This window comes from Manis javanica, chromosome 3, assembly GCF_040802235.1.
Source record: "Manis javanica isolate MJ-LG chromosome 3, MJ_LKY, whole genome shotgun sequence".
In the NCBI taxonomy this organism is placed as follows: domain Eukaryota; kingdom Metazoa; phylum Chordata; class Mammalia; order Pholidota; family Manidae; genus Manis; species Manis javanica.
Window position 1 is genome coordinate 215,153,592 of NC_133158.1, and position 27,930 is coordinate 215,181,521.

The 27,930-nt window shown below is 42.0% G+C and overlaps 1 protein-coding gene and 1 long non-coding RNA gene across 7 annotated transcripts in view; one reads left to right on the forward strand and one right to left on the reverse strand.

Moving 5' to 3' along the window:
- The window catches only part of LOC118968471 (uncharacterized), a 168,402-nt gene that overhangs the window by 121,246 nt on the left and 19,226 nt on the right, over window positions 1–27,930 (forward strand). The gene's annotated exons all lie outside the window — the stretch shown is intronic.
- GALNTL6 (polypeptide N-acetylgalactosaminyltransferase like 6) overlaps window positions 1–27,930 on the reverse strand; it is a 930,232-nt gene that overhangs the window by 73,660 nt on the left and 828,642 nt on the right. For all 4 annotated transcript variants that reach the window (XM_073232816.1, XM_036998902.2, XM_073232817.1 and 1 more), the window contains one exon: window positions 6,989–7,106. In XM_073232816.1, the coding sequence (XP_073088917.1) occupies window positions 6,989–7,106 (118 nt within the window). The remainder of the gene's footprint in view (window positions 1–6,988; window positions 7,107–27,930) is intronic.

Sequence of the window (27,930 nt, forward strand, 5' to 3'; positions counted from 1 at the left end):
AAATTGGCTCTCTTCCTCTTGATGTGAAATGTTAACTTTACCTTATGCCAAATTCCCATATTTAACTGGGTCTATTTAAATACTGTGCCATAGATACCTCTGTGTACTCATACAAATTTTACTATCTGCTGTGGTTATACCCTATCATTTTCCCCAGAAATTTTCTTGTTTTTCTATTTATCTGCTTTGCCTTATGAACTAGAAACAGTTTATCTAGCTCCCCCACCCAAATAGGAAAGAACCATGTTACCACTTTTACTGAGGTTGCATTAAATTTATGCAATTTATGGTCATCTCCATAGGTAATATAAAGACATTGGATGAACTTTTCAATCCTAAGGAGAATTATCTCTCTCAGTAAGATCATTATCTTTTTCATTTAAAACTGTAAATCTACTGTAATTGTGTGACATTCGATTGTTGAACTATGTACTTACAGGTTTTTGGATTGCTATATACCATTTAGGCAAACTGCAAACTTAGCTAATTTTGCGGTTTGATTTGCTAATACAAATAAGACCCATGTTTGTTTTTGAGAAACTCTATCCTGAGGTTAAGGTCCAGACTGTATGGTTTGCTGAGCTATTCCGACTCCAAGATGAGGCTGTTATCTTGTTTGAGTAAAGAACTGAATGCTCTCTGCTCAGTGACTGGTCTCCATTGTGTGCATTCAATCCTTATTGAATAACCCTTGCATTTTGAAGACAGTAGAAAATTAAATTTTATATTAAATCATAACAAGAGTTGTCAGCCTTCATATTTAATAAAAGCTAGAAAGGAAAAACCTGCATTTCCTTTTTAAATTGGTTTCAGAGAGTGACAGTAGCCACTTTTCTATCGAGGCATAAAGTCTTCTGTTTTTCCAGCTAAGAGGAATAAGGCTAATGGTTTTGATAGCAAACCCATATTCTAATCCTTACTTTGATATTAACTAGGTAATGGCTTGTCTTTGGAATTATGAAACAAATTATATTTTTACCTTGCATTAGTGTTGAATGGGCTAAGAAATTAAATTCAATGACCTTTAAATGCTAGCTCATTACTTTTTCTTGTTAAGGGCCCAAGTAATGGTTATTACCACTCTAGGAAGAATAAAATGGCCAGAATTTGGAACACAGGTAAAGGCTGTGTAAGTCACGGAGAGACACAAAATGCTGTCGATTAAGACCTCATATTTTAGTCACTTTAAACTGTCTCTGTTTGATTGCGTCTGGCAGGATTATGACCTGCAGCGTTCATTTTGTTAAACACAATGTTTTTCCTATCTTCTAGTTTCACTCCGGGAGTGTTTTTCCCCAGCCACACCTAGGTAGAAACAAAGGTTCAGAGAAACCCTACAGGCTTATTTAGGACTGATTTTTTTTTTCCACTTTAGAGAAATTACACAAGACGGGGCCTGCAGAGGGAAGGAGTGCTGACCAAAAAGCAGGAGCGGGAGTTGTTCCGCAGGACCAGGGGGAAGAGGCAGGGAGGGGGGCCGTGGCTGCACCCCCGAGCTCATCGCTGTGAGACACTGGCCTCTCAGCAGCTTGGCACCTGTGGGCCCTGGAGGGTGGTCAGGGGATTGGGGCACCTGGGTGGGGCCGAGGACCAGAAGGAGGAGCCTCACCCCAGACACGAACTGATCAGCTGGGAGCTACCTCTGTGCTGAGGCCCTGCCTGCTGCCTCTCAGTGGGCTGAAAGTTCTTGGCAGCAAGGGCTGAATCTGTGCAATCGATTCAGTGCATTGACCTTCTGTGCAGCGTATTGAAGGGTGTCCATACGGCAAGCCTACACTGAATGCTGGCTACGTGGAATTCACCTGGAATTTTTGCTCCCCTAGTTAAGTAACTTGCTTACCTTCGAGGCTGTGCGTTTCCTCCCAAATGTGATTAGACTAGTTTTAAAAAATTGTAATTATGTAATTTAATTAAATACCACTTAAACTGATGAAAGACATTTATGAAAAGAGAAAGAATTGCTCATGTCAAAACTAGTTTGAGGAGTCTGAAGGGACTGAGCTGTTGTTAAGAACATTGCTGTCAAATTAGATATGGGCAAAGTACCGATAAGACTGGGTAAAATCAAACAAATCAGAAGGATTCTGCTATTACTGCATTAAGATAGCCTCTCAATGTCTCCGGTTTCTCATTCCGGTTTAAAGCAGCCCGACTGGAGCTTGTAGAGAATGTGGCATGGGCGTGGGGTGGGAGCTTCTGCTTTTACTCCTGTCAGGGACCCAAAGGCAGAAGGAAAATTTGGCCTCACTTGCTTTGGAAGACTGGTGAATAAATGTGCATGTATGAGTTTGGCTTCAGAGGAAATTCTTAATGCAGCTTTTTTGTGCTTTCTTGTTTTAAGTGATGTTTATGTTTAGTGGGCAAAGTACGCATTTCTGTGGTACTGGATCCAAGGGCTTTTTCTGTAGAGTGTAGCTTGTATGGTGCACAGACTCACGGTAAAGGATGTTGATGAATAGGTATAAAAGGGTAAACCAGTTTCTAAGGAACAGAACAGAACCTGATGGGTTAGTTAAGATTGCTGAGTAAATAGGAACAGAAATGGAAGCATGAGTTTACATCTTCTTGGGAGGGAAGGAAGATACTAGTTCAGTTGGTGTGCCTTGTAGATTTAGATGGGGAGGCAGCTAATTGACATGAAGTCCCGTGATTTATGATTTGTATGTTTATTTGATGTGTGATTATTAGGAGCAACTGTGAACTTTCAGGAGGGGAAAATAAAGTGACTCAGAATAAATGAATGAAATGCAGAGATCAGAGTGAGGGCAGAGAACAGAGGAAGGAAGGCTGGCGAAGAGGCTATCATCTCTGTCCTGAATTATTACTGTGCATATGGAAATAAAATATATTCACAATAAGATGGATGCTGAATAATTACAGTGAATGAATACTTCAGGATCTACTGCAGAGCTAGCTAGAATCTGCTCACCCAAGCAAGAATCTACTCATGTTTATCTTTGAACCTCAGGAACTGAGCCACAAGTTGGCACATTGTAATCAGGCAATAAATGTTCGTTGAATGAATTATATGACTGATCAGGGCTGGAAGATCATGAGTTGTATGTAAAATTTCCTTACATGTCTGAATCTTAAACTCAACACATGGGAAGGATGACAGCACAAAACAAAAGTGATTGCATGACATGTTATAATCCACTACAAGTAGTTTTGAAACAGGGCTGAAGGGTTTCCAGGTTTGCCAGATTCATTTTAGGGCGTACGGTCCCCTCTCACCTCACTGGGAGCCTTGCATGCTTCTGCAGAGCTAAGGTTAGTGTCTGAGAGCTCCTCCCTGGCTGCAGATGCCCAGGAAAGCCGGGATCAGTGTGTTTCCCTCGGGTCTGCGGAGAAGGGCACCCCAAACCAACCAGCGCTCTTCCACCTGGGTCTGTGCTTTATGTCTCGTCCCAGAGAATTTTATAGACTAGAGTCCCTGGGCTTCATTCTGAATTTCTTGGGGATGCCTCCATAGTGTTCATTGCTCACTTTTATTTTCTGAAGAGTTTTTGGTCAGCAAAGGGCAGATCTTTGAAAATGCTATACATGGGGGTGTCTGTGTTGGGGAATGGATGTAAAAATGCCTTCTGGAAAGTCAGGCTCATAACGGCTTTACTATTTGCTCAGCAACCGAAGGGATGGGTGACAGTTAAGGGCCAGGGTCGTCCCTTTCCAGTCCCCCATGGGGTCTATCTTGGTGTCCTGATTGTTTCCAGGTGCAATTTCAAATTTTGTACCTGGAACAATGCCTGGCATACGTTAGATGCTTGATAAAAGCTTGTTGAGTGACTGACTAAATGCCTTCTCCTCTGTAGCAGCTGCCAACCTAGCAACATTTGGAAGACAGCTGGGTAACCCTGGGCCATGCAGAAGCTCAGATTCATACTAGAGGGGACGGAGGATGGGGCAGAGAGCAGACAGGTTGTTTCTCGAGAGAGTGATTCTTCTCAATGGACTCCTGAAAACGACCCGGTGGCGGCTTTTACACTGTGTTAGGGCATGAAATCTACTCACTTCATTCGATGTTAGGAAAAGGAAGGACATTTACAGAGAAAAAGAATTGAGGCGCACTCTTACCCAAATATCACTTGACCAAAAACCCAGCCTTTTACATAAACCTGAGTTTTCTGGAATTATTTTCATTCAGTGCTGGACTTTTGTTATAAACTTTGCTGAAATGATTCAGTGGCTTAAGAGTTAACAGCAAGCCAAGATGCCCGAAAATCACCACAGGTAGAAATCTTTTGAATACACGGCTTTTAAGCTCTGTACGTAAAACAAGTTCTGTATGATGGTGGGAAATAGATGAATGACCTCTTGGTGATCCATATATATTTCCCATACCTTAAATGCTGACCAGTGTATATCTCACAGTTTTACACTGTAGAGTTAATCAGATTTCATGGAATATGGCCCCAAATGCAGATGTTTGATTTTTCTTTCCTTTTTAATACTATTTAACAGAGCTCTTTGTGTACAATTCTTCTGATTCTTTTCACATGGAGAAAATTCTTGCTTAAATGCAAATTTGACCAAAGCCTGTTCAAGTTTCTTCCCCTGATTTTACAAATACCAATAGGGAAGGACAAGAGCCCCAATGTTAGCACACAACAGCGAGCAGAATGAAGGGCCTTGTCTGAAATGGGACCCTGGAAGACACAGCTGTGGCCAAAGAGCCTGTCAATCCAAATCAACAGACTGGGGCAATGTGGTCCTGGCCTTCCAGCTCTGTGGCTGTGGCTTCTAGACAAAGATGACAGGGCTGCCTTCGAAATGACAGATAAGTAAAAAATTGGACATGAGGCAATAAAGTCTCAGGTCACCCAGAAGAGACGTGAAGATGCAAGTGACAGAGACGTGAACGATGCTCAATTCTGTTTCTTTAGCAAGTACTTTTGTGATTCAGAATGCAAATGTATATGTGCAAACTCTCTGGTCTTTAATAGCAATTTCATCCACCCTCTATTTGTTACTGAAAGCCAGGTATCTCCTGCTTAGCAGACATTTTCTTAATAACACTTTAAAGTTCAAGAACACATGAACTAAGAGAATTTAAGAAAAAAGGTCTCACAGTGTGAAAAGTATCCCTTGAATTCTAAAGATAATGCAAATGGAGCAATGCCATTTTTTTCTCAAATGCTGGGCTCACATAGAACGTGCTGCTGAACATTTTACTGTGAACTTTTCACCCATCCTTGGGCCTTTTAGATAATAGTATCAGCAGAAAGGTTGCCGCGGTGCCATTAGACGGTAATGAAGACACCTCTGCTCAGCGTGCGGGGCCTCTAGGCAGAGATCAAAAATTAACAAGGAACTCTAGAATGGTGTTGGCAGATAAGACCTGGGTGTCTGGCAATTTCATGTTTCTGTGTTCTCTGCAGTTACCAAGAAATGGAGCATTTTCATCCTTAAGCGGCACTAGGTAGTTCATTTAATCATTCAAACTTAAAAAAAATTCAATCTAAAATCTAAAACTTTAAGTCTCGGTTTCTTCATCTGTAAAATGGAATGATACCCATCTCTTAGTCCTGATTTTAGTGTGTCTATAAAGCACTTAGCTCAGCAAGCGGCACATTCCACTAACTGAACGTAATAGTGTCTGTCTACGGTCACTACGACGCTCACCATCATTACCTTCTGTCACGTGCACTGTGACTAATGCACAGCCATCACTGCAGCGGAGAAACCCTACAGGCTTCGGGCAAACGCAAGGATTCAAAGCCACGTATCAATAAAGGGGTTAAGAAAAAAGTACCTTCAGATGTGAAATGAGATGTGTTTGAATAAGGGTGAGAAAAGCATTAGTTTCATAAAAGGTATTTCAAGGATTACTGCCAGTACAGTGGGATGGAACATTCTAGATGCCCTGAAGCCTGCAATCATGCCTCCTGAGTTCCACTTTGGGGAGACTTATATTATGACTCTCTGAGGACAGCCTAACATTTCTGTTAACACATTGAATATAGCTATTATGGGTTTATAAAAATCAGTTTTATCATTTTCTTGTTATGCATACATTTCACTAGTTTAGCTGGATTCTGAAGTGTGACTTTGTGTTCAAGAAACTTTCTTTTTTCCTCAGCACAATTTGGTTTGATTTTACAATGTAACTAGTCAGAGAAAGCTGATTTACTTAATAATAGATTTCTGTGTGATAAATCTTGCAAGAATGTCTATCTTCTATATAAATAAGTATTTTTTTTCCTTTATGAGACTGATTTTTCAAAAAAAAATCTTAGGAGTTTGGAGTAGAACCTTTTGCACAGCTTGATTTGTTTTGTGTGTCTGGTCTTTATATGTAAATTTTTTCACTCATAAACCCTGAAATTTGATATTCTATCATACATGTGTGTGTGTGTGTATACGTGTGTACACATATATATTTTTATATGTGTGTGTGTGTGTGTGTATATAATATATAAAATAAAGCATATAGTTTTCCTGAGTATTAGTGTTCAAAACAAGTAGAGACCTGGCAACTTCAGATAAAAATAAGTGAACAATTAGCTTCCTTTGGAGTTCTATGGAGAAGAGCGTTAATTTGACATTCATATCTTGAAGTCACTCTCCTGTTACTGAGATTTAGGAATAACTGCTTATGATCACAAGATGAACCACTGAACAAATACAAAGAGCCAAAGCTCTGACACCCCAGTCTCCTTCACCCTCACCCTTCTGGTCTATGTTCTAAGGGCTTGGGAAGGGGCCCACTTGTCGGTGGAGAGCAGGTCTGTCTGTGCACCAGGCATCCTTCCTGCCAGGGGGGTTTTGAATTATTCCTGCCATGCGCTTCCTTTACAGCATGGCTGCATCTCACTGAAGCATCAGAGGGAAGCAGCTTCCCTCATCCAAAAGCTGAACTGGGAAGGTGACGCATCTAATTCTGTTATCATCTTAACAACACTGGTCACAAAACAAAATGATGACATTCTTTCTATCCGAATCATTGAAATTATGTAGACATAGTGCGAGGAGGGGCTGGGCAGCTTACCTTAAAAGAGATTTCATATTGTTCTCCTCCCCAGATTTCTAAACCTGGATCATAGCCACCCAACTCCCAAAACCATTTTCGATCAACAGCAAAGAGACCTCCAGCCATAACAGGAGACCTGTGAAATGAATAAAATAGTCTTCAGGGTCAATGGCATTTTGCTTGGGAAAAAAAAGCAAACTTCAGGTTATGTGTCAGTGACCTCCTACAGGGAGCTTTTTCGCAGTGGTTTCCTGTAAGGGGTTATAGGGTTCTCACCCCATCTCTCGTTGCTGCCAGAATTCTTAATGAGCCTTACACTTTGCAGGTCAGGTTCTAATGCAACTAATGCCCTGTAGGGCCTCATTCGCTCTGCATGTTCATCATTGGAGAGGATGTCACGAGTCCACATGACTCTCAGTGACTGATATATTGAGAAATACCAATATTTCTTCAAAGGGAAAGGGATCTTATACTATCAAACAGGTAAAAGTATAGGAGACGCTACTGTAGACAATATCTTTGATTTAATTTCTCAGTATGGATTCACCAAGCATCTACCATTTAAGGGTCATGTCCATTTCACAGATGTGAGATGGTGCGTTGGAATAAAATAACCCACCAGAATTAGTTATTTAATTAAGGTGCCAAAGCTGGAATTTTAATTGGTCTTTTCACCTTAATTATACTTATACTTTTTTGGCTTTCTCTGCCTTTCTAAGAAATATTCCTTTAATCAAATTATAATTTCCGAGTATTCCATCCCTGTTAGGACACAATGTAGTGACGTTGCTGTGTATTGAGACAGTCGATCACCATTGGTCGCAGTCTTAAACATGTTTGCAGTTCAAAGGTAGTTGTCGTTTGTTTGAGTTCCCACAGTAAACTGGGCTCCTGGCTAAGGGTTCTGCTCGGTTGCCTTGATTAATCCTCACAACATTCCCATCTACTATTTGAAGACACAGGCGGAGCGAAGCTGGGGACAGTGTCCCAGGTTGGAGCCGGTAGGTGGTGGTCCTGGGGCCGCCCCAGGTCCTCTGCTTTCCCTGCCTTTGAGTTTTTCTACCAGCCACTGTTCCTGTGACCATGCTTGGAGATGGAGACAGACAACCCCATCAACCTGAACAGACACAATATGAGAACACCTTCTGCAAACTCTGTACATCTGAAAACACGACACTGTCAACAGGGTTTTTGTGACTGTTCTGAAAAATTTTTGAAACAAAGGATGTCTATCAGAGTACAGGCATTCAATGTTGAAGGTACACATTTTAAACTCCGTAGAAACATACTTGACATGTCAACTTCGTAACTTTTAGAAGGCACTTGAGGAACATAAACTTAAATTTGTTTCCGTGTATTATTTATGTCAAAGACTTTGCATGCTAAGATGGTACTTGGCCTAAATACTTCAGTTTAAGAACATTTTCTAGTGTGTAGACTCAGTGTATATAGAAAGATTACAAGGCAGGAAGAGGGATTTATTTCCCTCCCAGGAGAGGAAGCAGGGTTAAAAAAAATAGAATAGAGGATCTCATGCAATTTTTAATTTTGTTTGAAATAAAAATCCCAGAATCAGACGACCCTTACTGTATTCCTCTTGCCAGCAGCCTAATCTTTTTCCATGTTGCATGCACTGAATCTCAAGGTGGAATCACAGCTGTAGCTGGAACACATTAGGACTGTAACCTGCTGGGTGCAGGTCCCAGTGACCCCGTTACTGCAGTGCAGCTTCCCTTCCTGTAGAACTTGGGCATTAAGTGGTCAGAAATTCTCAATCCTTTTCAAACTGAGCCACAAAGAGAAAGCTCTAGAGTCATATACACATATTCTCACTTGATTGTGTAAAATGTGAGACCAAAGTGCATCAAACTTTACATTGTGCATGATGATTCTCAATACTAGATTTAACATGGATAGAGAATTATTATATTGGACAAGAGAAAGTCCTACATTGAATTTTTAAAATTTCTAAAAAGTTTGTTGGAAACACAGTATCTTGTTTTCTTCAGTTTATAAGAAACCATGTAGTGTATTTTAGGTTGATTTTAGACTTCATAAAATAAATTCAAATGGATCCTCTTTACCTTCACTGATGCTTTTAGCAAGCCTCAAATAAATCAGTGTTCCTTATCTTGATTAGTGTGAACAACTGGCAAGAAACAAACCTTTTATTTGTATCTGTACATCTGTACATCTGTTTCCATACATTACTCATGTATGTCCATTAACCTTTTAAGCAGCATAACTGAGGTACAGTTGACATACAATGAACTGTATATATTTCAAGTGCACAATTTGATGTTTTGACTCATGGATGTATAACCCTGTGCAGCCATCACCACATTCAAGGAAATGACCATATTCATCATTCCCCCAAAGTCTGCCTCTCTGAATCCCTCCTGACCCTCTCTTTGTTCCCTTAGGCAACCACTGATCTGCTGTCTGTCACTATAGATCACTTCGTGTTTTCTAGAATTTTCTATAAATGGAATCTAACAGTATGTATTTGGGTGGGGGTATGGCTTCTTCCATTCAGTGTAATTATGCTGAGATTCGTCTATGTTGTAGCATGTGTTACTAATCCATTCCTTTTTTCTTTTACTGAGTAGTATTCCATCACATGACTATGCCACAGTTTGATTATCTATTCACCTATTGATGGATATTTAGCTTGTTTCCAGTTTGGGGTTATTACAAATTAAGCTGCTGTGAATTTTGTATGCTAATCTTTATGCAGACATATGCTTTCATTTTCTGAAGGATATGCCTAGGGGTGGGATGACTAGATCCTATGGTAGCAGATCATGTGGTTAAACATATCAGATGTTTAACCTCTTAGGAAAGTGCCAAACTCTTTTCAAAAGAGGTTGTATCATTTTATACGCTCGCCAGCAGTGTTTGACTTCAGTCGCTGCATCCTCACGAGTACTTGACAGGGGCAATCTTCTCAAGTTTCATTTGTCATTGCGACAGGGGTATAATGGTATCTCATTGTAGTTTTATTTTGCATTCTAATAGTGATGATATTAAACATATTTATGTCATTTCTCCTTCTACCCTAGTCAGTCTGGCTAGAGGTTTGATCAATTTTATTGATCTTAAAGAACTAGCCATTCATTTTATTAATTTTTTCTATTCTTTTTCAGTTTTATATTTTATTGATTTCTCTCTGGTTTTTACTGTTTTAATTTTTTTTACTTATTTTGTATTTTATTTGATCTTCTGTTTCTAATTAAGGTAGAAGCTGAGATACAGTTGAGACTTTTATTTTTTTCCTAGTACGTGTTTGGTATTATAAATCTCCCCTAAGTACTGCATTAGCAGTATCTCTCAAAGAATGATATGCAGTGTTCTAATTTTCATTATGCTCAAAATACTTCTTAATTTTATTTTTGTTTTCTTTTTTTTACCTATGTACTTCAGTGCATAATTTAAATTCCAAATGTTTGGGGATTTTTTTTGGAGATTTTTCTGTTACCGATTTTAGTTTAATTTCACTGTGGTCAATAATACACTTCATGTGACTTGAATCCTTTTACATTTATCGAGACTTTTTAATGGCTTAGAATATGGTCTATCTTGGTAAATGTCCCATGTGTATTTGGCAAGGATGTATCTTCTGCTGCTGTTGAGTGCAGTGGTCTATGAATATTTATTAGGTAAAGTTGGTCGATAGTGTTACTCGAGTCTTTTATATTCTTATTGAATTCCTGTCTCCTTATTCTGTCAATTATTGAAAGAGGGATATTGAAACTTATTATTCTGGATTTGTTTATTTGTCCTTGCCATTCTGTTTTTTGCTTCATGTATTTTATAGCTCTGTTAATAGATGTATACATGTTTAGGACTTTTATGTCCTAAGCTCTTGATGAATCGACCTCACTCCGGTCATGAAATGACTTTTTCTTCTCTGGTCATGTAGTTTGCTCTGATGTCTATTTTATCTTGATGTTAGTACAGACACTTCAGCTTTTTAAACATTAATATTTATAACTTTTATATCTTTTTTACTTTACTTTTTAAACTATTTATGTCTTTATCTTTCAAGTGGTTTTCTTGTTGGCAGCACATGAATCTTGCTGTTTAATCTCTGACCTTCAATTGGTTTATTTAGATTACTTACTTTTAATATGATCATTCACAAAGTTAGGCTTAAATCTATCATCTTTATTTTCTAGTTGCTCCATTTATTTTTCCCTTCCTCACTTTTCTCTTGTCTTCTTTTTGATTCACTGAATATTTCTTATGATTTTATTCAGTATCCTTTTTATGGTATCATTAATCTACAATTATATGAAGAACATTATGTTTACTAGACTCCCCCCTTCACCAAATCCCCCCCACATACCCCTTCACAGTCACTGTCCATAAGCGTAGTGAGATGCTGTAGATTCACTACTTGTCTTCTCTGTGTTGCGCAGCCCTCTCTGTGCCTCACCCCCCACATTACACGTGCTAATCGTAAGGCCCCCATTCTTTTTCCCCCGCCCTTATCCCTCCCTTCCCACCCATCCTCCCCAGTCCCTTTCCTTTTGGCAACTGTCAGTCCATTCTTGGGTTCTGTGATTGTGCTGCTGTTTTGTTCCTTCAGTTTTTCTTTGTTCTTATACTCCACACATGAGTGACGTCATTTGGTACTTGTCAGTATCCTTTTTACTTAAGTGATTGTTGTAGGGTTTGTATCATACACTTTTACTTTTTATTACAGTTTACCTTCCAGTGGTGTTATACTACTGCACATATAAGACCTTCTGATAATATGCATTCATTTCTCTTCCTTCAAAGTTCGTGCTGTGTTGTCAGACATTTTACTTTTACATATGTCATAAATCCAATGTTATGTTGCTATTTTTGTTTAAGCAATTATCTTTCAAAAGGATTTATAAATAATATTTTGTATATATGAAATTATATTATGAACACTATTTCTGTTTTCTTAATTCTTTTCTGTAGATCCAGATTTCTCTCTATACATCCTTCTTTCTAAAGGACTTCCTTTAACATTTCTTGGAGGAGGGAATGTGGTGGTGATGAAGTCTTCCATATTTTGCAAACATCATTTTTGCCTACATTTTTAGAAGATACTTTTGCTGGCTGTAGAATACATGGTTAAACAGCTTTTTCTTTCAATTCTCTAAAGATTTTGCCCACCCCCTTTTCACTTGTGTCCCATGAGAAATGTGTGTTATCTGAACTTTTGTTCTTCTCTACATTATGAGTTTCTCCCCCTCTGGTTGCTTTTAAAATTTCTCTGTCATTGGATCTGAGCTATTCATTATGACATGACATATGATATATAGTTTTTTCATTCCATATAGATTCTTGTGCTTGGGATTACTTGATTTTTTTGGATCTGTAGGTATGGTTTTCATGAAGTTTGGCCAATATTTAACCATTATTTTTCTAATATTTTTCCTGTTCTTACTTTTTTTCATATCCTTCAGAGACCCCAATTAAATACTTTGTCTTTAAATATTCTCTTTTTGTGCTTCATTTTGGATAGTTTCTATTGCTTTACCTTCAAGATCACTAATCTTTTTTCCCCCTATAATGTCTAATATGCTGATAATCCCATCCAAAGCATTTTTAATCTCACACATTCTTTTTTACCTTTAGGATTTTTATTTTGATCTTTTTATATGTTACATGTCTCTACTTAACTCTGTGAACCTATAGAATACTGCTACAATTACCATCTTAAATACCCTTGTCTGCAAATGCTTAGCTCTTGCTTTCAGCTGGTTGAATCACCCACTTGTTATGGGCCATGTATTGGGGCTTATTTCCATGTCTGGTAATTTTTTCATGGGATTCTAGAATTTTTACATTTTTGGGTGCTGGATATCTTGATATTCTTTTCAACATTTTTTAGCTTTATTCTGGGATGCAGTTACATTACTTGGAAACAATTTGACTTTTTTGGGTTTTGCTCTTAAGATTCATTAGGCAGGATGGGGGCAGCACGTAATCCAGGGCCATTATTCGTTCCTTGTAAGGCAAGACCCTTCTGTGCGCTCCACTCAAAGTCCCGCAGACCGTCAGGTCCATCAGACCAGCTGCTGGGAGCAGAACAATGCCCAGCCTTGTGTGAGCTCTGGGCACTGTTACTTCTGATTCTTTTGAGTGGTTCTCTCCCCGGTTTTGGGCGGCTTCCTCATACCCGTGCTTTTGGCAGGACTCTGCTGACTGCTCCAGGGGAGCCGGCTGCGGATCTCCCGGCCTCTCTGTGCAGCTCCCTTCTTGCCATGTTCTGTGTGAGCAGACAGACTCTCAGCTCCGTCAGCTCAGGCTGGGCCCCCCAGGGATCCCTTCCCCGCACCACAGCCCGGACACCCTCAAATCACAAGGCTGCTGCGCCGGGAGACCTCACTTCGTTGTTTTCGGTGCCGCGGGGACCAATGTCTTTCCTTGCTGGATGCTGAGGGTCTTGTTTTCATATAACTCATTTGTTTTTTTCAGGTGGGAGGGAAAATCTGGCCCATGTTACTCTGTCTTATTCAGCTGTGAAGTCTGCAGATCTTCTGTTAATTTTTATGTCAAAACACTTAAAAGTATTTATTTAAATCTCTTGAATAAATAACATATTGACATGTTTATGAAAATTCTTGCCCGTATGTCTATCCCCTGACCCTCTATTCACTCATCCCAAACAACCAATATTATTTCTTGGGTGTCTGTTCAGAAATATTTTATATTCATAAAAGCAAATTCAACTCTTATCTTCTTTTTTTTCCTCTTCTCCACAAATGATAGCATGCTACATATAGTGTTGTTTACCTAATTTTAACAATGTACCTAATTTCTAAAAACTACCAAATATATTTTATTGATCATGCCATATTGAAAAGAACTTTCTTGTTCTATTTTTAAAAAACATCTGCCCATTATTCCATTGTGCACATATATGTGTATGTATTTTTGGTGAACACTTAGATTATTTTCAATATTTGCTATTTCAGAGTTTCAACAATGGAATAACTTTGTACATATATCATTTCCACTTGTGTGTTAGTATATCTTTAAGATAAATTTCTAGAATTTGATATCCTCTTTTGTTAGAAAGAGCAAAATGGAAAAATTGATTTACTTTTCTACTTCTGGAAGTTACAAGTTCCTTGTAAGTTGAGTCCTAACCTGAGGTTTCAGCTCATGCTCCATCCAGCCCAGGGCCAATGACTTAGGGCCTGACCCTAAGGGGGGAGTTAGATAAAAGCAGCAATAATCCCACTGAATAATCACAGAGAAACCACCAGGGACAGATCATTATTATGACACATTTGGAGAGGAATTGTGCAACAGTTTCACAGAGTAAGTGATTTAAAAAAATAAATGGAAATAAGGGGAGTAGAGGACGGATTTGAGGCTGAGGAACTGGGTACACAGATTCCTGTGCTGGAAGGAGCATAGTGCCAGGGACGGAGGAAGGTCAGCCCTGCTGAAGCCATGCTGTGCCGGGGCAGTGCCCACCTGGAGTGGGTGCTAAAACGTCCTGCCGGCACCTGAGTGCAGCCCTGTCAGGCAGCAGACTGAGTCCCGGAGACGGCGATCATGCTTGTTCTCCCTGCTGATGGCTGCCACCCTCCTCCATTCAAGCCAAGGCAAGCCAGGCCCCCAGCCTCGGTGGTCTCCGTGGCTTGGAAAGAAGCTCCGAAGACAAGAGCCCCCTCTGTTGTAAGGGCGCCTGAGCGGCCTGAAGAGATGGAGGCTTCCACCGGCGCTGCGGAGGTGCCTGGGGATGGCGAGACCTCGGTGCGCAGCACCTCCGGAGGCCTCCCCGCGGGCCCCACGACTCTCGGCGCGGACAGACGGTACCCGAACAGGTGGCAGAGCTGCTGATTTAAAGGAACCTAGTGGCTTGGACAATAGGGTGTTGGTCACAACACTGTGAACTGACACCTCTTACCAGACGGACAGCTCTGACATTTGGCCTAAGACTCCAGAACCATGTCTTTCCCGAAAAGGGGGAACAGCCATGAGAAGAGAAGCTGGACCGCCAGCTGTGGAGAGGACTCAGAGTTGGATTTCAGTGGTTCTGAGAAGGTATGATGTTGTGACTCAGCACGCACACCCAAGCCTGTGGATGGAGCTTCACACCCCAGCACGCAAATGCGAGTCCGCCACTGTGCCGCGCTGCGCGTGGGTCAGGAGAAGAAAGATGGCTGTGTTCCTCGTGTACTAAAGATGAAAGACTTTAATGTGTCACACCATTTTCTCATCAGAGGAAATGAAGAAGAGCAGTTTATTGTTTTCAGTCTGTTCCGCTGTTTTCCATTTTACATATGATACAAATTACCTGAGACTCTCTCCACGGGTCCCACCTCCACCATCTCTCATTTGTTTTTCTGCACATTCTTCAATTTCTCGCAAAATATTCTTACTGGTTTTGTTCCCTGGGAATGTTCACGCACCACTGACACGTTTTAATGTGGCTCTGTGTTCGTGTAACTTTTAAGGTATTAATGTACTTTATGAGATTGCTCATAATATCACAAACCAGATTTTGAGCTTTGCTATTGAAAAACACCTGTCATCTTCGGGACACCATTTAAAATTAATATAATGATGAAGCAATATTGAAGATTCTTTGTTCTTCAGGCCATCAAAATGCAACTTTTCTGAATACTTAATGGAAATCAATTTTCTGTTTTATATTAAGGCTATTGAACCAAGTAATAAATATGCTTTCCTATTTACTTATGGCACCCTACTTTGCTTTTCTGCATCCAGCTTTATATTCTCAAATGTGCGGACTTAGACTTCATGAGGCTATAGTGTAACAATGCGCTAGAACAATTCTTTATTTGGTACAAGCAGAACACTCTGCAGGTGCTTATTTGCAAATGCATTTTTCAAACTGTGTACGTGGTTGTGTTTGTTCAATCAGGATGTGGTTCTTAGTGTCTGTAGCCTCACCCTGTGATTCCCACAGATTCTAAGGAGTCATTGATCTTCCCAATAGTCTCCATTTCACACAGTGACCTTTTGTCTTCAAATGTGAAAAAAAGTGGTGGAATTTTAATAAAGAAAACTTATTCCAGAATTGTTTTGACTATTTTCTCTGGTTGTCAGACAGACAGTGTTAGTTCAAATTTTAGCACATCTTGTATATTCTTTAAGGAGTCAGAATAATGAATATATCATATGAGAAGGGACATGTACATAAAACTTTATTTAAAACATTCACTAACAATTAAAACTTAGGTCCAGATATCCAAAGGAAACCCTCAGTTTGGCCTCAGAAGATAAATTGCCTTTCAATTTCCATTCATTTTAGTGGCTACAGTGAGAATTCTGGACATGTGGGTTGCAATGTGCATCTGATTGGAAACGAAATGGCACGATTTCCCTCAGGACTCTATCAGGCCAAGGCAATCAACACAGAGATGAACCACATAATTTTTAATTATGTAACTGGAGATTTTTAGTTGGCCCATGACTCAGAACAATTACAGCTAAAACCTAATTATTTTCAACTAGAATTCAATTCTTGAGTAAAATGATGGTGCGGATGAAAAAACATAGTCCCTTTTTTCTAACAATTTTGTTCTTTTAAATAGTACATCATTACTTAATTTGAATTTTGAAAAGGGCGGTTAAGTAACTACTGAGAAATTCATTTGTATCATTTATCTCTTGAAAATCACTTTCTGAGAGTATAATTTCTTTACTTTCAGGTGGGTAACAAGTGCTCTAGGGCTGAGGGGGGAATGTCACCTTCCTGTTACTCAAGGAGGTGGTCACACTGGGGCAAAGGAGAAGGTCCTGGGCTGGGAGAAGAGGGTATTTTTGGAAGGCCAGGATGAAGACGTACAGGGGAAACTGATTCCAATCACAGACCGCTGTGCTTTCTCCCATCATACCCACCTCGGGACTGTGCGTGCATCACGGGAGAAATGGCGCTGGTGACTTGTAGGCTGAAAGAATCATATAATGAGGCTGAGGCTGAACGCTGAGAACCCGGGCAGATGAGCCGAACCAGACGAGCAGGAGGCCACTCTCTGCTGGCCACTCTCTGCTGGCCACTCTCTGCTGGCCACTCTCTGCTGGCTGAGGAAGTCCTAGGGACAGGCAGCTGGCATCTCTGCCTTAGCATCATCCTACTTATTTCTTCCATGAGCCTGCATCAAAACTGCTTGAATCAAAAATTTTCTTTTTTAAACAAGTGGCCACCACAGCAAAGGTAGCAACAGAGATTTTCTGATTTCTTTTTTAGAGGGAATAGTTTGAACTGCATCCTAGGAATGGGGTTCCTTGACCGACCAAGTAGAAGATGGATTCAAAGTACCACAATGAACAAAGTGAGGACCTCAGGTTGGCTAAATCTGAATATTAAACGGCATGCGACCCTTAAGCTGGACTGTAACCATAATGGCCCCAGGGAGTCCCAGCTTCTTGGGTCCGCGCCCTTGTGGGGTCCACTCCCAGCTCGGCCTTCTTGGCGGGTGCCGTGATGCAGCCAACGTCAGCATGTGCTGAAGCAGAAGCCCTGTCCCCTGGCGCTCACCTCGGCTCCCGGTTCTTCAAGAAGGCTCTGCATGCGAAGAGGCCTGGGCTAGCCTGTTGGACACACATGGCCCGCTGATGGTCAGCCCAGCTACTAATACATAAGCTGGACTACCTTAGACCACCAGCTCCAGGTGAGCACCAGAGGGCTAGGCCACAGGGGGACCCCAGGCACAGCTGACCAGCTGTCCTGTTTGCTGACATCGATAGGTTTTTCTGGGACGCCGGCCCTTCAGGGCTAAAACCAAGTAAGTCCCAGGGAAACTAGGATGAGAAGTTCATCTTGAAACCAGCAGAACTATTCTGTAGAGCTTAGTCTAAATTTCTGACCCTTGGAATTGTGAGCCAACAAAATATTTGCTGTTTCAAGCTGTTAAATTCTGGGATGGTTGTTATGCTGGTAACAGATCTCGTTTCAAATTCGAAGCTCTTAAAGAGGATCTATTAGCAGTTCCATTATGCTGCGGTAAATGATCATAATCCTTGATAGAGACAGGATTTTGGTTAATTTCATGATTTCTAAGGTTGAATATAGGATTATTTTGTAAAGTTATCTCCACTGGTGCCCTAGAATGTATTGCAATTCATAACTGAATTTCAGAGCAGCTTATTATGAAAGCAAAAGTCATTCCTAAAAGGTTTAAAAAAAAGCTATTTTTCTAGATTTACAAATGCAAATGTTAATGTTTAGAGAAGGGTTAGTAGACAAGGAATGAGGGCCAACTAGTCATCCAAAAGCAGGTGGCAGAATTATGACTTTTCAGCATTTTGGATAAAACAAGAAGGAAAACAAAATCACAAATCATGGCACAAATTTCATACAATTTTGTGCCGTGATTTATAATTTTCTCTTTATCACAAACATAAACACCTATGACATTATGTAATGGCTTAAAAGTTTTTATGAAATTGAGTATGCCTTGTGCTAAATATGACATATTTACAATGCAGTGGACTCCCCTGCGGAAGGATACCAGGTCAATGGAAAAAGAAATCTTGTGCACGTCAGCGCACGTTAGACGGCATTCAGCCCGGGTGCCGCTGCACAGACAGCGCGATGGCCTTGGTCTGACATTCCAGGGAAGCTGATGGCGCTGAAGCTGCTCAGAACGCTCTGCCTCCGTGTCCGCAGCAGGCGGCACTGACCTTACACAGGTGGCATCGAAAACTCTGGCTGTCGAAAGGCTGCATCAACCACCGTGGGGTAGGGAAGGAGGGGGGACAAAATGTGCTAAATAGTCATTCAGTCTTAGTCTTGTTATGTGACTCTGATGTGGTGTTACTCAGCTATTCTTCTGCCGCTGAAAACGGGGTGTGTGCTTCTGTGTGTACGTGGAAGACCCACCGGGAAGGGCACTAGAGTGACTGGCTCTGAAATACTTGTCCTCACGCCTTCAGTGAGACCCAGGAGAAAGGCCTGGATGTAGGAGCCATCAGCAAGGGGGCAGATGAAATGACCCCTCTGACTAGGAGGAAGGAGGGCCCAGGATCTGAGACCTGGGGGGCTCCTGAACCAGGAGAGGGTGAGGGGGAAACCAGGGTAAGATCACGTCACCAAGACTGGGGGAGAAGGGGGACCAAAGAGAAGATGAGTTGATACAACTGAAGGGAAAGAAGCTGGTCCTTATGCAAGTGGGCTGATGTGTCTTACAAAACAAACAGTGGTTTCATGAGTATATTTGAAAATATTACATGGCTTAGTTGCTCCTTCCAGGTATCATAGTTGCTGTTTAGCTCGGTGAGAGTCTGGTAGCATGTGAGCACCAACATGCACCTCCGTGTAAACCCAGCAGGCCCACTGATCCGGAGTTTCTGCCTTTGTCAGGCATGGACTCGGGCCAAGGATTCTGCCAGGGCCGCCTAAACCGGACGGCACTTCTGACTCCACAGAGTGAGGTTCTGAGTAGCGTCAGGAACCTAACCCTGCAGTGCTGAGCTTCGGGGCCTTCTGAGCAAACAGCGTTCGCCTTGGTGTCACAACCCCAGGTCATCTGGATGCCACACAGCAGTGCTGGCCTGTCCACAGGATGGGCCACCAGACCCAGGGGAAGAGCAGTGGGGCTGTGGTTGCCTCCCGTATCTGTCCTTTCCCATGGCAGCAGCTCTGTCCTTGATGCAGGTATTTGAAACACTCAAGTCTGATGAGTTTTTGCTCCATCTGGATATGTTCCCTTGGCAGCACACGGAGAACTTGACAAAATATCGTAAAGGTTATCAAAGGTTAATAGTTTCTCAACTTTCTTTTTTTCTAGGAAGATAACAAAACCCAAATCCTTTCAGGCAAGGACATCCACGAATATAATGACAGCAGTGACACTACACCGGTGTTGTTCCACCGGTAATTTGCTTTCATCTAAGAGTTTTATTTTATTTTTGTTGATACCCATCTCCTTCCAAAGTTATTGGAACTATTTTTAAATGAAGGGCAAAAACATAAATCTAGTTAAAGTAGAAATAGAACATCAAAGGCCACATAAAAGAAAGAAGGAAATAAATATTCCATAAACCCAATCGAACGTGTGTGATATGCCTTAACATTGCATGTAACTTTGAGATTTCTAATAGAGGAACAAACTTTCTTTTGAGTATTTGAATGTGTTATTGATCAATGTTTCCCTGCTAACCCTGTGAAGTGGACGACTTGGACATTTTCTCAGCTGAGCTAGAGGTACCGTGGCTTTTCCGAGGGGATGCATTCTGCAGCAGACAGAGAATGGGGCCACACAGAAGTCCCCTATGCCGCCTTCTAAATGTCGGCAGAGCTTCTGATTTTATGTTGCACATTATTCCAGGGCTTCTCGGATGGTTGTAGCCCTTCCTCCTACCCTAGGATTTCTCCGACCCTGAAGTCATCCTTCAGCTCTCTAAGTGAGCTTCATTCTACTTATTTGTGATCAGGAAGCTACGGTCTGAATGTTTGTACTCCTCCCCAAATTTGTGTGTTGAAATCCTAACTTCCAAAGAGGATGGTTTGAGGAAGTAGGGCCCTTTGGGAAGATGAAGTCCCAAGGGTGGAACCTTCATGAATGGAATTAGTGCCTTAGAATAGCGGCTCCGGAGAGATCCCGCCCTTCAGTCATATGGGACACAAAGAGGTGATTCCCATTCCAGAAGGTGACGGTGAGGCACCGTGAACTTGGACGTCCCAGCCTCCACACCTGTGAGGAGTGAACTTCAGTTTTTAGAAGCTGCCCATCCTGTGGTACTTTGTTACAGCGGCCCGAACGCACTGAGGCTCTGGCCGAGAGGTGGACAGACCATTGACAGAACATTGACAGCCATATGCACGGCTGTTGCCATGAGCCTTCACGGGGGTAAAGGGCAGGCAGAGTCTGAAAGGTCTGGGAAGGAGTATTTCTGAGCCAGCTGCAGAGGGCTCACTGGGAGGACTCGACAAAAATTCAAAACCCACGGCAGACACAGCGCCCTTTGCCCTGCCTCCCTTCCTGCATGATTTGAACTTGACATACGCTTACCATCCCTGGAAGCATCCCTGAAAGTGGAAGTCTCTGCTGAGTAGATGCATTGAAATGCGCTTGAGTGACAGAAAACACGTAAAGAGAAAACAGAGCTACGTGGTGCATCCACAGGGCAGTTCTTGGCAGGGTTCCAGAAACGGGCTGGCTCGGCACATCCTACAGGTGACACGGGGAGTACCCAGCTCACCAGCTGCTCCTCCGGTCTCAGCCAACTCGGTGCATTTCAGTGGATTCCATAGTATTTTTCTCTGCTGAATGAAGTGTGTAAATATTAGCTTGTATGTCTTATCAATCATTTTGAAGAACATAGTCTCCACTTTTATGGCAAAAGGAAAAAGCACCAAAGCTTCTCTTTTGCAAGCTAAACACCACGCCTTGGGCCGTACACAGTTTCTCCTGATGTTCTCAATATTGCTGATGGGCAGACTGACATTTATGTCTGAAGAGGCCATATGGGATTCTGTATTCAATGAAGCATGGCACTTATTAAGCAAAAACAGTCAGAATTATCAGGGGAAGGTTATTTCCAGGTTGGTGAGTAACTTTGCTAAATAACAGTGTAAAAACCACCTATCAACTGCACTAATGGCTGAGCACAGTACCAGTGATTGAGCCTCATTATGTGATGTGATCTCACTGCTTTATTTTAATAACAATTTTAGGTATCATTTATAGATATCCTGTCCTCATGAACATAACTTAGGAAAATTTTCCCTTACTTCCCTCAGAAGCACTAGAGTAAAATAGAGTTTATGTCCTGTGCAATATTTATTTGTTTTCCTAGCTTCCACAGTACCTCTCTATAGACCTTCTGATTAATACACACATTATGATGTATTATTTTTTGAAAAGAAAAACATTTTCTTTTGAAACAAACAATAGATATTCTGAGTCCAGAGGTGGATTATTTTTGAGTATAAAGCTGGGAAATCTAACCCGCATAAATGTGCTTTTTCACTGTGAACTAAAGATCAACAAGAGGCAGTTGTAGTCCGTCGCCGATGTGCTCCATTGTCGTGTATCCAAAAGCAGTTAGATGCTAGCTTTTTGGCATTATTCTCCTACTTGATTTTCTTGAACACAAAAAGCTGTCAGATTTCACAGCTCTTGAATAAAATTAAAATATTAATGCTCTAGGACTTAGTACAATATGCTGTGGTGCATGAGCATTTGGATCAGAGGTAGTCTCTGACCTCACATTGGTTACAGTTTTATCAATGGGTAACATAGGTACATCCAGAAATTTGTACAAAATCTACCCAGAAGTGTCAAACACAACGTACGTACTATAAAGGATAGAATGACCTCTGTCATATTTAAACCCAGGCTACTTCAAAGTATGCCATTCCATTTTCATTTTCCTTATTATTATGACTTTCTCCATTCACGATATTTCATGATAATAAAAATAACTGATAATATTCATTAAGTAATTCCAGCCTCCGGTACTGTTCTCGTTGCCACACATGTATTTTCTTTTATTCAATTCTCATCGTAACAACGAAGCACAGGGCGGTTTGATGGGGAGGAGCAGGCCTGGGAAGCACACGCAGGCTGAGTCTGTGCAGCTTCTGTGCCGAACACGCTCGGCCACCCAAAGGTGGCAAAACCTCACGTCATCGGTGAAGGATCACCCAGCGTGGGTCCAAACTCATCAAATCGTGTGCATTAAATATGTGCTGTTTTGTGTACATCAATTGTACCTCATTAAAAAATAAGGTAAAGACAAAAAGTCAAAAAAAAAGGACCACTTGGACTCGTTCAGACATTGATTCCCACGCACCACGTCTTTGAGGTGTCAGCAGCTGATTAGGGCCGAAGCGCCAAGGCTCCCCTTGGTCTATGCACCTGATGGTGTGGTCAGATTATCTGGGTGATTCAAGTACTTGTGTGAATTGTCTTTCTATCTCAAATACCCCAATTAGCTGTCAGCACCATGCGGACCTTCTTGTGCTGTGTTCAACAGGCCCTGGTGATGTCATTTCTGCAAAGCAGGTATCACTTGTCCCCTTATTTCTCTCTTTGTCTATCCCTTCATCTTTTTTTTTATAGAAAAAAATATGATGGAAAGCTACAAGTATTTTCTTCCTTCCGCCAAACTGCAATTTGGAAGAGCAGCGGGCAAAAAGTAATTGTGTGGATGCGCCTGTTACTTTCTCTTTAACTTTTACGGTCAGGTCAGCCAGCAGCTCAGTATAACTCAGGGGTGGTTCAGGTGAGGATGTGAAAGTGATGTGCTTATTGTAAATGTGCTTGATCTGGAAAACAAACAAACTAAAAATAGCAACAGCTGAGGTATCAGTCCTGCTTCTCTCTGGAGCCCTGCATGATTGAGGGGCTGGGCTGTTTAGCGTTATCATAAAATACCTTCCTTGAAGTACACAGAGGAAATACTGTGCCGGCTACAGCATGGCTATGTTCATTGTTGTTGGAGCAAGTTACCTGGAACATTCTATACCACCTTCCTCAACTCAGCATGAAAACACCTGCTAAGAATGAGGTGGTAGTGAATTACGGAGGTAGAGATATTTCACTGTCTTACTATCATCTTCAGTAATCAGTTACGGATCCCCAAAGCAAGCACTTGCATACATTATATTCGATCTCCTTTGTCATTTCTAACTCCATTTTTCTTTCTAAGCCCTTCATTTTTTAGCTTTTTATTCTTTCCCTTCTCATTTTTTCTCAATCCTCCCCATCATGTCCTTGTAGTGGGTAGTTACTAGTTGAGGGCATAGCAACACTCACTTTCCTTAGTTCACAATGCCTTTATTTCCCTCTGAGGAACCGCCCCTCCTCCATCGGTGCCAGGGCTGGGGAGATGGGGTACATTCTTGCCTCACACACAGGGAGATGTGGGGAAGACCCCTGAGGGCTGCTTACCCTGAAGCTCCTGTGGAGCGCCTCGGTGTAACCAAGAGCCAGCAGAGGACGTGATCACTCAGGACCTTGAATCCTGAGTGAGGGATGGACACTCATCTCTCATTCATTTATTACAGGGCAGGTACCAGGGAAAACTACGGAAATGTCCTTCAACAAGATCTTCTGGAGTGTCCTGTTCTTGTGTGTGATCTTTATCCTTCCATTTGACCTCAGAAGCTCCTCCATATCCTGCCATTAAATCTCCTTTTTGTTAAGTTAGTTTGAGCCTATTTCTGTTGCTTGCAACAAAGGAATTCCAGTTGATATGATTCTTGACTGTATCTTCTCTTCCTCTATTATTATTATTATTTTTTGACCACTTCCAGATCATGTCTTCTCTCCTTCTGTCAACTTATTCTCCTTTTGTTGAATGCTTGGAGTTCGTAGAATCTGTAAGTTTTTTTCCCTAGAAATAATACTTCCTTTGATCTCGCTGAGATGAGTTCATTCATTTTTAATCTCCTTTGAGGGTCTAGTTTTCCTGCGTAGAATTTTCATTGCCTTTGTTACAACTTTTCTTGCATCACATACCACCAGTCTGGTGAAGTTCCTATCTGGGCTTTTCCGTTTTGCGCCAGCTTGTTGGGATGCCATGGTTTTTGAAGAGGAAAGTCATCATAATCATTTTCTCTTAGTTGATTGCAGTAGCCTCCTAGCTGGTCTTCACGTGTTCTTTCCTGCCCCTACAACCTATTGCTCCCATGGCGGATAGAGGAGCTCCTGGGATGTCAGTCAGATCATTTCACTCATTTGCTCACATCCCCAGTGGACTTTGATGTCACTCAGGGAAAGCCCTCTGCCCTCACCTGGGCCCAGCAGGCCCTTTGTGTCCCGGCTGCAGCTCACTGCCTGATTGCATCTGCAAGTGCCCCCCAGTTCTCCTCCCTCACCCTGCTCCAGCCGCGCTGGCCTCCCAACTGCTTCTTGGACACCCCACACGTTCCAGCCACAAGTTGCCTTTGAAATTGCTCTGCCCTCTGTTATTTGCATGGCTTGCTTCACCTCTTCAGGTTTCTTCTCAAATGATGTCATATGAGAAGGGACTTCCTGACCATCCCATTGAAAATAGCCCCCGGACCGTCTTCTTGGGCTCTCTACCCCTTTCCTGCCTTACGGCTCCTCATGGCACAACATCTTCAGGATGTCATATTTGCTTGTCCGGGTGGCTCCCCGCTGGAGCACGAGCTCCGTGAGAGCAGATGCATGGCCTGTACCCCTTACCTGTGTCTCCGGCTCTAAGCATGACTCCAAAGCAGGAACTCAGGGAAAGTTTGCTAAATGAAGAGATGCCTGACTACTCGGTGGAAGTAGCACTCTAAAATTGGGACTAGTTGTTCCTTTTTCAGAGGAGTCACCTGGCTAAAGGAATGTCACCCTTCTTCCATTGTGCTTTTTTCTGAGCCACTGAGAGATGCATTTGGGGAAATTATTTCTGTTAATAAGATTTTCATAAAGTGCATCTCAAAAGATACTTCTCAAGGGCACACACTCTTGTTCTAGCTTAGAACTCCTTGGGAGGGAAGTAGAAATTAAGTGAACTTCATTCTTTTTATACTTTCAAAGAATTGCCTGCAGAGTAATCAGGGACAACTGGTCACCAGCAATTAGTCTCCATTTAGACTCAACTTGGCTACCAAAGGCAAGTGGAACACAGAGGAGAGCCATTTCCTTCCTCAAAGTCAAGATTTGCCTTATTAAGAATTATTTTTATACTTCTCAACAGACTCATGTGCAGAAGTTAGATTCAGAAAATTGCTTTTAGCCCATTCATTAAAGAATCATTGGATTTTAAAAACCCTTTCTAAAAGCCTAGAGGACTATAGCCCAAAACTCCAGCACGCTTGCAGAAATTCAGGTCCCTCTTAGGTCTCTTAATTAAATGACCCTAATAAAATTGCCTCAGAAAGAGCAGCAATGAATTTTTATCTCTCTCTGTATATTTTTCGGTAGTCTGAAAATACCCATTTTCTCTTGAAGCTCTGTTCACCTGTCCCTTTCCTTCAGATAAATCCTTTCAAGTTCCTCTGCCTTGCACAGAAGTACTGATACAGGAGGCCTTTTCTCTAGCATCTCTCTAACGTGTCCCACAGTGATCCTGATTTAAGCAGACGGGGGCCTTACACTCTGCTAAGTGAAGGAGACATACAGCTAATGATGTAGCTTGACTTCGTCCAGAAAGCTGGGCTGAGGCTGACAATCTTCCTTTCATCAGACCATCAGTAACCCTCTTAGAGGCAGACATCTCCTCTCTTCTTGGCCACACACTGCCCTAATCTAGGCTTCAGGGGACAGGGAATAAAAGGTAATTATAATATTTCATTTACTTCCCGCCTACAGGGATTAACATGGAAGTCCAATGCAATTACATGGTGACAGCAATGAAGACTGAAGCCAGTGGACCTGCCCGTCTCTGCTACATAAAGCAGGTCATCCAGTTACCGCTGGACAGCAGTTTCCAGAAAATCCTGTAATTAGGTCATGAGACGGAGGCAGATAGGATGAACTGAAGAGGCAGATGTGTGGCCCAAAGTAATTTGGTTTCTACTAAAATGTGCTGCAATCCACATCCTCCCTATTTATTAAAGCCCCATAATATAGCACGTTACGCTATTATGGAAGGTAATGGGGAGTCAGGTACTTAACTATAATGAAATTAGATTCCCCTTTTCCTGCACCAGAGGCACAGTGACATTTCTTGTAAAAGCTGTGAAAGTGGTTTCTCAGAAATAGACTTGACAAAAAAACATTGGAATTCACTTCGCCATAAAGAATAAAGAAGCTGAAAGCTGGTGAGGTGGGCTCTTTCCTGTCCTTTGCATTTCCTGCTCTTATTCGAAGCTGTAGCAAAGCCAGACCAGCAGGAACAGAGGCACCGCCCTCAGTGGCCTTCATGTCCCCGCGGCCCACGGGGGCTGAGGCGGTTTTCCTGATTCTAGGTCCTGTCCTGCACTGAGGGTCCTGACTTCGGGGTTTTCTCGAATCTGCGTTCTCTTTTCTTAACTGCTCGTAGAGCACAAACATGGAAGGCAAAAAACAGAAAAAAGAAAAAAGTGAGAGGTTTGGAAAATAAGCACTACGTAGTGTGATATTTTAAATATTTGAAAATGTGTGCGTTTTCATATTAGGTGACATGAAAGCTTAGTCCCCTTGTTTCAGCCCATTCTTATTTCCCATTTTGTCAAACTGATCTATCCGGCGCTTTCAAGCTTTTTCTGATTTCAGGTGTGAGTTGGTTTGATCACTCATTGAAAAAGTAATGTCAGGAATCGTGGGGTGGTCAGAAGGAGGACACTATACAGTCATCTATCCAAGAGTCAGTGGGAAGGACCGAACACGTTGATGAGGAATCGAGAATAAGTGAGGATAACAAGGCAACAGATAAAGCAATCTCCCCTAAGAAAGCCAAGTAGGTGCTGTTTGAGAAACTGCAGCCCTCGGAGGGAGAGCCGTCAGCTACCCTTGGCAAGGGGGGCTCGGCGCTGGGCCCCGGGGCGGTGGGTCAGGGGGGAGGTCTGTCTGCACGTATCTCCCCAGAGATGGAGACTGGAGACAAACTGAAGCACCCAACCTGCCCCGTAGACAGCGGGAGGGTTTGATTCGCTGCAAATCAAGAGCCAGGCCTCTCTGAGGAGGCAGAGAGGCTCTTCAGCCATCACAGAGAGGCACCATCGCTCAGTCACAGGTGCAGCCTGTGCCAGCGGCCTTGGGAAAGCAGAGCTACCCGAAGAGGAAATGGCACGTGCACAGGACATCCAGGGGTGGCGGTAGGAGTTGCAGTGATGTGACTAGTAATACAATGCATTGTTTTAAGAAGTAAGTACCTCAGGACTGAAAACCCTCCAGAGAAATTTGGTTTATATTCAGAGACCCTTAGGAAATGGCCTATGATTAGAGAGAAGACATTTGAAATTGGGAGTTCCAATGAATTTCATGACCTTGATTCCAGTTAGGACGAGGGGCGGGCCACCATTTCTTAAGCTGCAGCCATTCGGGTGTTTTTCTCACCACTTTTACTGTAAGCCATGTTATTTGAACTATTTATTATTTACATACTGT